General features: G+C 40.7%; 1 protein-coding gene across 1 annotated transcript in view; it reads right to left on the bottom strand.

Annotated features, from left to right (window-relative positions):
- Positions 1-8,315: 8,315 nt before the first annotated feature.
- WDR43 (WD repeat domain 43) overlaps positions 8,316-15,544 on the bottom strand; it is a 54,735-nt gene continuing 47,506 nt past the window's right edge. The window contains exons 15-18 of the mRNA XM_004029044.5: positions 14,950-15,063; positions 14,143-14,212; positions 10,023-10,072; positions 8,316-9,922 (exon numbers count right to left, since the gene is read on the bottom strand). Coding sequence (XP_004029093.1) covers positions 9,746-9,922; positions 10,023-10,072; positions 14,143-14,212; positions 14,950-15,063 — 411 coding nt within the window. The 3' untranslated portion in view covers positions 8,316-9,745. The remainder of the gene's footprint in view (positions 9,923-10,022; positions 10,073-14,142; positions 14,213-14,949; positions 15,064-15,544) is intronic.

The raw sequence follows: 15,544 nt of genomic DNA on the forward strand, positions 1-15,544 counted from the left end.
GCATTCTTTGGCCCCCATCTGGCTGAATGAGAAACTCCAGGGTAGGGCAAAGCAGTCTGTGTTTTAACCAGCCCTCCCGCTGATCCTGCTGCAGTTAAAATGAACGTAGTCCTATGTTATTAATTTGGAAAGTCCTCCAAAATATATTGGGTTTAAAAAAAAAAGCAAGCTCAAGTTGCAGAATGCTGCATACAGTATGCCATTTATGTGGGGGAAAAGAAATCATTTATTTTCTGAGAGCACATCTGTATGTAGATTCACAGAAATCACAGATTCACAGAAATGGAGTCCAAAACTCTAAAGTAACAATGGTAGCCTCTGCACGTAATCACTAAGCCAGAAGGAGCCCAGGTGACGGGCAAAGTTAGTCTAGCCTTAGGTGTCATGTTTACATCTTTTTTACAAGAATGTATTTCTATAATACTTGTCTAATTAATATGCATTTTTTAATGAGCTTCGTAGAATAGTCAGTCATAGAGCAGGAAAGAAGAATGGTGGTTACCAGGGGCTGGAGGGAGAGTTTACTGTTTAATGGATACAGAGTTTCAGTGTGGGAGGATGAGAAAGTTCTGGAGATGGATGGTGGTGATACGCAGCGTGAATGTGCTCACTGCCACTGAACTGTGTACTTTTTTTAAATGGTTAAAATGGTGGATTTTATATTTTACAACATTAAAAAATAAAAATGTGTGTTTTTTAAATGTTAACAGCTATCTGTCCAGCTCAGTTCCCAATGAACCAGACTTCTAGCATGAAAACTGCCCTCTTCACAAGGCTCCTGGCAGTGTGACCCCAGCCCACGCAGGGGTGATTGGGCTAGGATGAACACCTGAACCAAAATGCAGCCAATCAGATGTTCCTCCCAGGAAGCGGGAGTATGGACTGGCTCAGGTTCCCAGCAGGAAACAAACACTTTTAAGCAGGGCTAAGAGATTTTTTATAAAGGGACTACAGTACTTAAAACGGTGTGAGTGGAGTTAAGGCAGCCTACGAGGAAGAGTGAGGCATTCTGGGACAGGCGGAAAGCGACCAACAGGAGGAAATTGTCACTGGACTTCCAGCCAGAGTGAAGGGCACAACCAGAGGACAGGGCGGTCCCCACCAAACCACAGCCCTGCAGAGTTCAGCAGGGGAATGTAGCCTCTGACCGTGTGGCCTCCCACCCTCCAATCTCCAGCAAGGGAGTTGAGCTGATGCCATCGGTGGAACTCAGCCTCCAAGGGCATAGAGCAGATGGAGAAAGGCGTGGGGAGAGGGCTGGATCTAAGGGAGCAGAGAATGCCCAGCTCTCCTAAGAATCAGCAAGTGGCTGGATGATAACATCATAACCTCAGGAACAGTCAGGCAGCCAAACAACAGCACGAACTCCAAGGCAGCAGTTAAGAGACCACACAGCACTTTGGGAGGCAGAGGCGGGTGGATCACAAGGTCAAGAGTTCGAGACCAGCCTAGCCAACATAGTGAAACCCCGTCTCTACTAAAAATACAAAAAATTAGCCCGGTGTGGTGGCGGGCGCCTGTAATCCCAGCTACTCGGGAGGCTGAGGCAGGAGAATCGCTTGAACCTGGGAGGCGGAGGTTGCAGTGAGCCGAGATCGTGCCATTGCACTCCAGCCTGGGCAACAGTGCAAGACTCAAAAAAAAAAGGGACTACACAAAAGCCCTAATGATTGTCTCCTGTAATCCCTCCCTGCAGACAAGCTGTCTCTGAGTACCCTGACAATTCTTTGAAATTGTAATTACACTTGTTTTGCTTCAACTGCCCCAATTTTTGTTTCTTACAACCAAATAATCTTTACTTAGCAAAGTGGGAGAATGAAAAGGCAAAAGATATTTAGGAAAATATTTCAAAGAGGTATAAAGACAACAACAATAAAAATGAATTCTAAAAGCCCCCGAAGTTAAAAATAACGTACTGTCGAGAGACAGCAATGGCATAGAATGGATAGTGCTGAAAGACTAGGATCCTACCGTAATAAAGCAAGCACGAGTGTATAGGATGGAAAGAATAATCCACAGTGTGCAGAAAACGGGCTGTGTGTGTGGGAATCCCAAGTTGGAGCCTCATCTCACAAGACACAGCACAAAGAACTCCGTATAGATCAGAGAGGCAGCTTTCAACTGCTTCAGCACAAGAAGACATTTTAGTTGCGTACCCCCTAAAACAAGTTACTTTAAGTATGTGCAATGCACTGGTATGTTCTACTTTAATTACATTTTCTTCTTTAAAAAGTGGTGGCTGCAACCCACTTTAATTATTTCATAATGCACTGAAAAGTCACAATTTCCTAAAGTGTAAAAAATATAAACACACACACAGAGACGAGAGAGACGAGAACAAAATGCAAGAAATACCTGCCTAGTTTCAGAAAAGGAACTTTTTTTAAGCTTAAAAATACAGTTTAAAGAAAAATAGTATTGGCCAGTGCAGTGGCTCACACATGTAATCCCAGCACTTTGGGAGGCTGAGGCAGGCAGATCACTTGAGGTCAGGAGTTCGAGACCAGCCTGACCAATATGGTGAAAACCCATCTCTACTAAAAATACAAAAATTAGCCAGGCATGGTGGCACGCAACTATAATCCCAGCTACTCGGGAAACTGAGGCAGGAGAATTGCTTGCAATTCGGGAGGCGGAGGCTGCAGTGAGCCGAGATCACGCCACTACACTCCAGCCTGGGTGACAGAGTGAGACTCTGTGTCAAAAAATGAAAAGGCAAACCGTGGAAAATATTTGCGGCACATGTTTGGAAAGGAATGATTCTCTTTTATAAAAAGACTTTTTTTAAGCATGGCCAAGGATCTAAACCCACAATAAAGAAATACAAATGGCAATGAGCATTAAAAAAGTAGTTAAACTGAGTCATGATGAAATGGAAATAAAAACACTGCTTATGGAGCCTAAAATTGATGGAACCTTTCTGGAAATTTTGGTATATTTCTTAAGTCTTAAGGGAGTATGTATGTCATTTTCCTCAGTAAGAAGAAATATCTCATAAGGATACATTTTAAGAAAAATACAAAATGTGTCTGAGAATGTTCCCTCTAGCATTACCTACAACAAATTAAAACATGAGAACAGTGAAAGTACAACATGGGTGGAATAGTGAGAACCACAAACATGATTTCAAAGGATAACTGACAATGATATTGTGTGAAAGATGATAAAATGAATATATATAGATTCCAGTTTCCTAAGAAAAGCATGTGTATTCATGCAGAGAGAAAAATTAAAAGGAGATACACCAAAACATTATAGTTATCTCTGTTATATGATTTTATTTTCCTTCTTTGCCAAATTTCCTCAATGAACATGTCACTGGCTTTCAAAACAATAGATTGTTACAATCTTAGTTTAAAAAAACATTGTATTAAGTTCCCTTTTTCACCTTTGGAAAGGGGAACTGTGTCCACCCATAAGGCTGTGTCTGGATTTCTTGATAACGCCAAAGACAAAAAAGAATTTCCGTTAGAACTTATTCCCCCATCATGTAACAATTAACTGCTCTGAAAATAATCCCTTATCCAGACGCTGCACTCTGATGTTCAACGTGTACCCACGTGTACCCACAGATGCTGCTCCCTGAGGTTCTTACAGCATCCATGAGACAGGTGGCACTGCTGTTACTCTCCTGTCACACTCCAGAAAAAAGAAGTCGAGTTATAACTGCCACACTGTAGGGTGGACCCAGAACTAGCACTCAGCTTCTGGACCCCAATGCAGTCTCTTGTCACAACAGACTGACTTGCATTCCTGTCTGCCCTCCTTTTATTTCTTGTACCTCATCAAACCACAAAAGTCCCCAAATGAAAGACTGCCAGTTGCACAACAATGTGACTATACCTCATGACAGAACTGTACACTTAAAAATGATTAACATGGTAAATGTTATGTATATTTTGCCCCCAAAAAAAGGGAGAGGCCTTTGTCGAGGTGGAGTCATGAATTAACAAGGTCAAAGTCTGGCTGAATCTATCCAGTTTGTTTTTTAGGTATAACCGTATTCCCAGGGAACCCATGCTCACCAGCAAGCTATCCCTAAACTATGAGAAAGCACCCTGACCAGCAACCCTAAGTGGGTGCCTGAGGAGACTCAAAACATCCAAATTCCAGCCAGTCAACTGTTGGTTGACAATTCCTGTTAACAAAAGGAGAGTGGTCAGCAGGCAGTAAGACGACCTAGCACAACACACAACAGAGCCAAGAACTCCAACCCCATCAGCACAGACAGGCCAGGCTTCATCCACACCACCAGCTACGTAGGCCATCCAGTTCATTTCTCTTACCCCAGTTCCACACTCTGGTCCAAACGCAATCTTCCAGTTATGAAACTGGTTTATTATGCAACTCTCCTGAGTACAAAGAAGGGTCACCACCCAACGAGAACATCCTGCTCCACTGAGAGGAATGTTACTTGTCGCAAATAAATACAACATGCAAACACAATTTCTCTTGGAAGCCTGGTTAGCAATTCGACTCTGTGAAATTGCATCAAATCCAGAGACAAGAACAAAGCTTTGGCCCAGCTTTGGAACATCATGACCACACAGGACCAACTAAGGGAGCTGCCGAGTCCTCGCTCGACTTCAGTGCTGCTTCCCGTCTCTCTGTTGCTTTCTGGACAGCTCTAGGTCGGGCAGGAATCTCTAACAAATTAAACTACAACAGGGCCAAGGGCAAGCCTGGGGCAAAATGTCTTCATTACCTCATTTTTATTTCCCTTTAAAGGCCCTTTCTAACTTTAGCACCTGAAAGATGTAGTTCCTCTCTCTCTGAGCCATTATTACCTAGGATATGCCAGGCCATTTTAAGGTGGTAATTTTCAACCTTTGGATTTTTCATATGACTTCCAAGCAAACTTCATTTTGCACTACTTTCTACACAATGACTTGTAATTGTTCTGGGACAACAGGCGTGTGCCACCATGCCCAGCTATTTATTTTTCTCAGAAATATTTTCATATTAAAAATTACCCACATATATATGAACACAAGTTATAGTATGGATGGGTACAGTCAACCCAGTGTCCTCACACAGAGTCAGCCAGCACCATGCAAAGACGAAGCACTACTCACCCCATGCTTTGTCCACACCGGGCGTCCTCAGTCTGAATGACGCCTGCTAATCCTGTTACACTGCTACGGCTTCTCATTCTGCCACTGCTTTGTGATCCACCGCACAATTTTGTCAGCATAAGGACAGTGCTGAGGTGCCACAAAAGTCAAAAGCTAACTACATTTGATTAAAAGAAAATCTAATTTTATGCCTGAGTTGTCTTCAAAGACATGATCACAAGTGGTCACAGGAGGAGCACTGGAAAAGCCACTGCTGCCCAGATGGGTTCACCAGTTATCTTACCAATTACAACTGAAAGAAACTACAGCTAAAGAATGGCAAGAATTCAAATCTGGCCGGGCGTGGTGGCTTGCACCTAAGCACCACGCCCAGCCAGCACTTTGGGAGGCCAAGGCAGGAGGATCACTTGAGCCTAGGAGTTTACGACCAGCAACATGGCAAAACCCAATCTCTACAAAATAAATATCAAAATTATCCAGGCATGCTGGTGTGCACCTCTAGTTCCAGCTACTCAAGAGGATGAGAGGCGGAAGGATCACTTGAGCCTGGGAAGCATGATCATGCCACTGCACTCCAGTCTGGGTAAGAACAAGACCCTGTCTCCACAAAAAAAAAAAAAAAAAAAAGATAATTCAAATTTGAAGAGAATAGAACAAATATCAGTTCCTCCTACCTCATTGTCACTCTTTCTTGGGATCCCTGGGGTCCCCGCTCCTGCCCAGGGCCAGGCCTGGGGGCTCTTTCTCTATTCAGACCACGCCCTTGGGAAGCTCACCCACTCTTAGACAGCTTTAATGTCACAACCATGCCAACACCAAATTACCACCTCCATCCCAACCTCTCCCCCAAGTTACGTGGGTATGTACCTGCATGCCTAACAGGTATCTGTAATTCACCATGTCCAAAACTCAGTTCCTGATCTCCCCTCACAAACCCACTCCACCCACAGCAGCATCCAGGTGCTAGCAAAAAGCACCTGTGAATCATACCTGCTTTCTGGCTTCCTTGCACATCTCATAAGAAATCCCATCAGCTCTATCCCAAATATCAGAAGCCAACCAATTCTTTCCAACTCCAATAATACCACCCTGACCCAAGTTACCATCACCTCTTCCCTGGATTGCTCTAAAAGCACCCTACCGGTTTCTGCCTTACAAGAAACTGTCCTTCAGTGCTTTCTCAACCCAACAGCCAAGGTGATACTGAATTCTTAACACAGAAGGCAGACCATGTCACTCTTCCGCTCAGACTCTCGTCAGTCAGCATGTCCTTACAATGGCCTCAAGGCCCTACGCAACCTGACTGCTCGCTACCTTCTGCTTTAATCTCCTTTTCTCACTATGCACCACATGGACCGCCTCTCAGTCTTTCATACACCAGGCTCATGCGGACCTTCGACTTGAGCTCTTGTCTCTTCCCCAGATACCCACTTCGCTGACTCTCTCACCTCTTCCCAGTCTATATTCAAATCTCTCCCTCTCAATAAGCCCTATCCTGATCACATATTTAATTCTGCAACCAGCACTCCCCAACCCTAACTCCCAGCCTCCTTAATCTGCTATTCCACCTGTAGGGTGCCATCTTCTAACATAGGTCCGTGGTCTGTTAGGAGCTGGGTTGCACAACAGGTGAGTGGAGCGTCAGCCAGCAAATCTTCATCTGTATTTACAGCCACTCCCCATCACTCACATCACTGCCAGAGCTCCACCTCCTGTCAGATCAGCGGCGGCATTTGATTCTCATAGGAGGGCCCTACTGTGAGGGATCTAGGTTGCATGCTCCTTTTGAAAATCTAATGCCTGATGATCTGTCGCCGTCTCCTATCACCCCCAGATGGAACCATGCAGTTGCAGGAAAACAAGCTCGGGGCTCCCACTGATTCTACATTATGGTTTACTTCATTATATATTATAATAATAATAGAAATAAAGTACACAATAAATGTAATGTGCTTGAATCATCCTGAAACCATCCCCTCCCCTATCCAGTCCGTGGAAAAACTGTCTTCCACCAAACCAGTCCCTGATGCCAAAAAGGTTGGCATTTACTCACTCACACATTGTTTATGGCCATCATCTCCCTAGCAGAATGTCAGCTTCTCAAAGGCAGATATCCTCCATTGCTGCTGTTCAATGGTTATGTATCAAGCTACTAAATAATCCCTGACACAGAGTAGGCAATCAAGAAGCACTTGCTGAGTCAATGAATGTAGCATGTTGGGCATTAACCTCCAATGGAATTATAACAACCCCAGATATATCAATGCACCTGATGTGTCCATTGTGAAGTTCCAATTTCTGAGCCTCACTTGAAGCATTAACCATTGCACTACGGCTTTAAAAGCCCCAAACCTGAGGCCCTGACATCTACTCACATTAAAACATACTCATATTCATTTATACCCAAGTAATTCACTTTTAAAAATTCATCTCAAATACCACCACCTTTTTAGGATTGCTGCCATAAAGTATTTAAACCAGAATCTAATCATAAGGAAACAACTGGACAAATCCACAATGTAAGACATTCTACAACATGACTTAATTTATGTGAACTCATTTAAATATTAAAATACACACACACACAGCATGAGGGTGACTATTCTGAATTATTAGAGCAATATGACAAGTAATTACAATATATGATTACTGACTTGACAGTGATTGGAGGGCTGAAATTTTTCAAAAAAAAGTTTGGGAGGAAAAATTAATCTCAAAAAAGAAAACACACACAAACTTTGTTGCCTGGTTTAGGAGTGGGAAAAGACAATGAAAAACTCTAAAAATAGAAGATTCTTTTTGTAACAATGCTAATTTAACTCCAGATTTTTCTAAACCAAAAAAATAATTAGAAATTACCATATGGTTGTCATCATTTACTTCTTTAGGCAGAGTCAGGTATAAGGGAAACCGGACTCATAAGCCAAGTGTTGGTTACCAATAAAGGACTGAAATTATCAGCACAGGCCTCTTTCTTTACTGTCACTACAGCCCTGGGTTGTGAAGTCACAACCCAGCCAAGTGGGAATGCATGAAGAATCAACCAGCTATAGCTGATACTAGACTAACACAAATGTCTTGGTTCTTTCACTTCGTTGCAAATTCTAGGTTATCCACAAGCTTTGAAAGCATTTACCTATTTAATGCCAGGGGAGCAAAATTGCTTTTTAAAAACCTTCACACCACAAGCCCAAACATGTGGCTGTATTCCTCTACATATACCACAAGACAAGCACTGGGTAAAGATGAATATTTATTCACTTTACAAAGAGAATGGTATTAAATTGCCATAAACAGCTCCATTTATAGACAAATAACTGTACATTACACCAGCAGCTGGTTCAAACTTGCTTTCCCAAGATGCTTATATGGCTCTGGCTCTTAAGTTGAGCACACAAATCTCCATTCTGTCATTGGTATTAAAAACTCCCTCAAAGATAATGGTTTTGTTTTACATATTCACAGGTGGGAAAAAATAAATCCATCTGCCCAGCCCTTTCTTAGAGGTGAGCTTCCATGTGCATGTCCCCTAGTGAGCACTAAGCCAATATCGGCTCATTCTTTAAAAAAAAAAAAACAAAAAAAAAACTACTGATAATTTGCAAAGGCTTTTGTAGCACACCAAAATATTTATACATACATAAAAAATCTTGAGTGAGATTTATCATTTTAAAGGTAAACAGATACCCTAACACTGCCAAGAGTAGGTAATGAAAAGGAAGAAAAACATTAATTTATTTAATTATAAAAATATTTTCTTTGGAAAAAAAATTCCAACAAGGTTATCATTAATATCTAAAACCAAAGAGAAAAAATAAACAATTGTTCTTTGATCCATTAGTAATTTAAATAAAAATGGAAACCTCTTCAAAAGCAGCTATAACTGAATTTTTTTTAAAAGTTGCAGGTAATGAGCACTTCTAATCTATATACTGATGATTCTTTAGAAGTAATTTGCAGTCAAGAAAAATCCTTAATATGGCTAATTCTCTAGTTTTTTAATGATCATAATTTTTGTTTTGTTTTAAAAAAATACTTCACATGACAGCTTAAAAAATAAGTGGTTATTCTGGGGAAGCACTCCAAATATTCAATCTGACTCGAGTCAGATTATCACAGTTAATAGACAAGCTAGGGATACTGAGGATTTTTTTTAATTACCATCATTTTTACTCCAGTTTGTAGTTATCCCTTCATATTTTATGAAAATGTACCAAATTAAATGTACTAAATTAAAAAAATTTTCACTAGTGCTGCTTTGCATCTGGATTTGATGAAAGACACCAACCTGAGATAAGAGCTGACTTCTTCACAACAGTCCAGTTCTTGAACTCCTATGGGAAAGGTCTTTATCTGCACTTGTCAATTCTTGATATAACCAATCATACTAGGATATTATATTATAAAAATATACCATATATTGGACACTGATGTCAGTACATTGCAGAAAATGTGTCTATATACTGTGTAAAGTTTATTAACATTTGAATGAAACACTCTTATTTACACAGTCAAGTCTGGGGTGCTCAGGACAGCAAAGTGGCATGGGATCCACTGCTGTGAATTTGGAAATGTGCAGCGGTCCTTGGCATCCTGGCACAGAGGCAGCCCTCACCACTGGGCAAGGTGAGCCAGAGTTTATATAGTTTGACCGGCTTGCTTTGCTGTCTTCATTCTTCTTCACTTTCATTTTCAGGATCTAAGTCAGAATCTCCATTTAATTCTTTTTCACTTGCTGTATCTCTGTCCTCGCCATTTTCTTCATCTTTTCCTTCGGCATCCTCATCTTCCTCCTCAACGTCCTCATCTTTTTCACTTTCACTCTCCTCATCTTCATTCCAATTATCCTAGTCGAAATACCAACAAGGAAAGCATTCATGAAGGCCTCATTCTTACAGAGTATGAGGATATAAAGGCCAATGTATATACAGGGAACAAATCACTCACTTCAGAATCCTTATCTGCTATTTCATCATCAGACTCCTCTTCAGAAGACTCTGTAAGGGGAGAAAGAACCCAGCCTTAATTTTAGAACAAAACAGAGGGTACAGCCTGGAAATTAAGCAGAACCAGATTCCTGAATTTACTTTTAGAAATATTATTTATATTTAGCAATCATCCAACTAAGAAATAACATTATTATTATTATTATTTTTTTTTTTTTTTTTTTTTTTGCAGGCTGGAGTGCAGTGGAGCAATCTTGGCTCACTGCAACCTCTGCCTCCCAGGTTCAAGCCTCAGGCTCCTGCCTCAGCCTCCTGAGTAGCCACCAAACCCAGCTAATTTTTGATAGAGACAGGGTTTCGCCATGTGGCCCAGGCTGATCTCAAACTCCTGGACTCAAAGGATCTGCTCACGTCTGCCTCCCAAAGTGCTGGGATTATAGGCATGAGCCACCACACCTGGCTAATTTATTCTTACATGTATAAAAGTATATTCATTACATTATTCCTTCAAGATCTCACTGGTCCAAACCAACTAGCCAAACCCTTAAAAAAATCTCATCTTTAAATACTAAGCCCTATCAGGGCCACCAAATAGCCCCAGTGGATGAGGAAAAATTCAACACAGAAAAGCTGGCTTATAAATGAAATGGAAGAATTAGCATTATTTAACCCATAAAGTACTAATAATGAAATATTAGCAACTGATATATTAGATGTATGATTGTTGGGGGAAAACATGCAAACGTTAAAACAAAAATTAACACAGCTAGATTATTTTCTAAGCACTAAGGAAGATATATCTCACAATGGAGAGGAAAAAACTGTGAACACGCACAATGTGGTTCTTGGTGTGATGCAATATGAACGATCAGCATTGATGCAACCCTCCGAAAATAAAATCCAATCAAACCTTTAGACCTCACATCCAGTTTAAAGGAACTGTAGCTTAGAGGAGCAAATTAAAAGAAACCAAAAGGAAGCAAATCCACAACCATAAGGTGGGGCATTCTGTGAAATACACTTCCCAGTCTCTTCACCAAGTCCATGTCATGAAAAAGGGAGTTCTTAAAGACTAAAAAGAATCTTCAGAAACACGGTAGCCAGATTCAACCCCATGATGCAAACAGCTTTAAAGGATATTTTATGGATAACTGGAGAAAGATGAAGATAAACTGGGCATTGGATAAAACTAAGGAATTGATTTCATTAGGTGTGCTAATGTTATCCAGTAATACAGAATGGGATTCCTATTTTTTTAAGATATTCTAACATTCTTCTTCTATCTACTTTTTCTTAAGAAAATAAATCATTATCTCCAAATGAAGTTCCCTTACATGCCCATCTCCCTAAGCCCATTCCCCAAAAGAAACTACTATTGTGAGCTTCTCATTCTCCAGTATGCTGTTATAACATACACATCATACTACCCATGAATTACACATGTACATATTCATGAAAGACATATGCAGCAGTTCCCCCAATATGCGTTCCTTTTCCCCAGTTTCAGTTTCCCCTGGCAACTGCAGTGCAAAAACATTAAATGGAAAATGTAACAAATCCAGGATCCCTAAGTTTTAAATCGCGCCCTGTTATGTGCAGCGTGATGAAGTGCCGTGCTATCTGGCTCCGCCTGGCCGGAGAGGTAAATCATGCCTTTGTCCAGCTTCGCTGTCTACACTAACCACCCGTTAGTCGTTTAGTAGCCACCTCAGTTATCAAATCGAATGTTGCAGTATCGCGGAGCTTATGTTCAAGCCACCCTTATTTTGCTTACTAATACAATTACACGATGCTATCCAGAAGGTATCATTTTTTGACTTGGTTTTGTAATCAAACTTATGCGTGCTAACTCGACCTCGACTCCAGGCACTCTCACTAATGTAGTGTTATGCTAAAGGAATAAACCATTTTAAACATGCTCCCACTAATGAAGAATTATGTTGTTCACAAGTCTTTTTCTTAATTATAAAGGCTGCAATGAACATACTTATATAATCTCTTTACATATATGTTTTAAAGCTATGTTGTCAAGCCTTTTAGCCTTAAAATGCTTTCACATTCTTAAAAAACTGAGGGCTCCAAAAAGTTTTTGTTTATGTGGGAAAAGTCTACCTATATTTATCACATTCAAATTCAATTTCTAAATTTAAGAATATTTAATCTGTTTACAAATGCCCATCCACTACATGTTAACACAAATCATGTTTTAATGAAAAACGGTATTTCTGTGCTCTCTTCGGCAGCACATACACTAAAACTGAAAAATGGAATTTCCAAAACAACAACAAATTCTACTAAGTAGAGTGGCACTATTAAAAACTTCTCATATCTGCTTCTCCGTTCTATTTTTTGGATATGTTGTTTTATTTGAACTATATGAAGAAAATCTAGCCTCCCGCAGATGACTGATTGAAAAGTGGAGGACATCATGAGCCGCTCAAAGAGTCCTGGGCATCCCCACAGGTCCTCTGTTCATACTTGGAGAAGTATTGGTCATTGGGATACACACAAGCACTTTGGGATCACTTTGGGACTGCACTTGATGAACGGAAGGATATGCAAATTGTCAACTTTGAGATTACAAAGTTGCTCTCTAAAAAGAATGCACACGTACTCCCACCACAGCATGAGTTCCCATTTCCCAAATCATGGCCAACACCTGACCATTTTCACTCTTTCAAATTTATCCATTTCTCACAATATGGAATGTGATGTGTGATGTGATAATGGTAAAATTTTTTGTTCCATATAAATTATCAGTGTTTCTAACAACTTACTGAGCAGGCTATCTTCTCCACAATGATACAATACACACCACCAATAAACACACTAAGAGTCCACAGAACTACGGGTTTTTCAGGGGTAGCTATGCCAATCTATTGGTCTAGCTGTCTATTATTGCACATTAACTCTGTAACCCTACACTTCTATAATCAATTTGCTACTCAGAGTATTTGAGGATGATCTAAAATGTTCCCTTTTTGACATTTCCAGGTTTTGTTATCAAGATTATACTTGGCTCATAAAATGACTAAATTGCTAGTACATGACAAAAAGGACAGCCCAGTGTTGTGGGTCATGCTTCTATTCCCAGCACTTTGGGAAGCTGACGCGAGAAGACCGTTTTTGAGGCCACGGTGTACAAGATCAGCTTGGGCAACAAAGAGACCTCATCTCTACCTTTAAAAAAAGAAAATTAGCCAGGCATGGTGGCTCAACAGTCCCAGCTACTCTAGAGGCTGAAGCAGGACGATCGCTTGAGTGTAAGAGTTTGAGGCTGCAGTGAGCTATGATTGGCCTCGAGCCACTGCACTCCAGCCTGAGCAACAGAGAGAGTCTGTGCAAAAAAGAAAAGAAAAGAAAAGAAAAGATTTGTTCTTTGAAGGCCTGATCAAATAACCTTCAAAATATCTGGGCATATCTTGTGAGAAGTTTTATAAAGTCAATTTTAGAGCTACTGGCTTTTTCAAACTTTTTCTTTCTTTTAAAGTCAATTTTGGTCATTAATGTTTCCTTAAAAATTAACTATACCACCTAGACCTTTAAATGTCTTTACACTAAGTTTGTTCATATAATGTTCTTCTATTTAAATATTTTCCATACCTGGCCAGGCATGGTGGCTCACACCTGTAATCCAAGCACATTGGGATCACTTGAGCCCAGGAGTTTGAGACCATCCTGGGCAACATAGTGAAACTCTGTCTTTACAAAAAAATACCAAAGTTGGCCAGGCATGGTGGTGCACGCCTGTAGTCCCAGCTACTCAAGAGGCTGAGACAGGAAGATTGCATTGAGCCCAGGAGGTCGAGGGTGCAGCAAGCTGTGATCACGGCACTGCACTACAACCTACGCAACAGACTGAGACTGTCTTTAAAAAAAAAAAAGAAAAGAAAAAAAAATCTTCCATAACTAATGCCCTTTTTTGTCACTGTATTATACTTGTGCCTTTTCTTTTCTTATCTGATGAATTACAGATTTTTGCCACGGACTTGCCTATTTTAATTAGAGGAGGCTTGCCAAAGGAAGATCTTACGTTGACGTTTTCAAAAAGATAACAGAACTCAGTCACTGAAAACTGAATGTTATAATTCTAGACTCCATCCCATGCCCCCAATCTTTACCTTCTTCATACACCAACTTTGCCTTCTGTCCAGGGGAAGTTGCTCCCTTTGTTTTCTCTGATGCTGTTACCTGGAAGAAGATAAAGTACTGTTCTGAAGTAGAGTGTAAACATATCCCAAGTATCACGACCACCAGCATACCCAACCTTCCCCACTGCTTGCTGCTAACTCACCCTCCACCACCACAATGGAGAACCTTCATACAATACAGAGCAAAAAAATCCTTCAAATACAAGAGGGAAAGAATTACTCTGTAAAGCTGAAAAACTCTGAGGTGATTAAAATATCTTTCTGTGCCAAAATTTTAACTGTATAAATATCCTATAACTTACTAACTGTGTAACAACTGAAACATAATGGTGAGAAAAAGATTTGAGTGAAAGTTGAAACAGACACAACTAAACTTTCTTACTGTCAAATTGATAAGCTTTCCAAGTTAAAGACTAGATCCTGATTTACCAATTTCTTACTGAAATAGGGAGCTCTCAGCCAGGCGTGGTGGGTCACGCCTGTAATTCCAGCACTTTGGGAGGTCAAGGTGGTAGGATCCCTTGAGCCTAGGAGTTCAAAACCAGCCTAGGCAACGCCATCTCTACGAAAATTTAAAAATTAGCCAGGCATGGTGGTGCATCCGTGTAGCCCCAGCTACTTGGGAGGCACTTGAGCGAGGCTGCAGTGAGCTATGATCATGCTACCGCAGTGCAGCCTGAGCGACAGAGCAAGACCCTGTCTCAACATGATCCTTATTCCTCTCTCCATTCCTACCATGTCCAAAAGTTTTAGCCCAGAACAATATGATTTACTCACTTGTGTAATTAGAAGAATAAGCTTTCCATGAAGGTGTGAAAGTTTCTGAAAAGTTTTGACTCTGCTTTCCATTAACTGGTAGAGTGTCCCCAGCTGGGGTACCAGGTCAGGCAACTAGAGAAAAAAATGATCATTTGGCAATATTAACATATTAGAGATGACAAACATGCAAATCATGCTCAGCTATGCCTCAGTATTTAGCCACTGCACCACACACATCTGCTTACAAGTACTTCCAGTGGCAGTGGCTACTCGCAATACAGCCTAACAACATCACGAATTTTCACAGAAGACCCTCAATGTCCTAAGAGGAAAAAATAATAGTCTTATTTTAAAAAATGATATAAGGGCAAGAGAGTGAAACTGCAAGGTGGCACTTTTCTGTATTGATCAAATTATTTCAGATAAGGCCAATATCCAATATAAAGTAGACAGGAAATTAAAAATGCCTCTACCACGTATCTCCAGGCTAAAGAGGCTTTCCTCTGAATCTTATCCTCTGATGCTAGCATATTATCTACCCTTACTGTAAGGCCCCAAAGAGGTATAGAAGCCTTTTCCCAGCTCCCAGAGACCAGCAGAACAAAGTACAAAG

This window comes from Gorilla gorilla, chromosome 12, assembly GCF_029281585.2.
Source record: "Gorilla gorilla gorilla isolate KB3781 chromosome 12, NHGRI_mGorGor1-v2.1_pri, whole genome shotgun sequence".
NCBI lineage: Eukaryota > Metazoa > Chordata > Mammalia > Primates > Hominidae > Gorilla > Gorilla gorilla.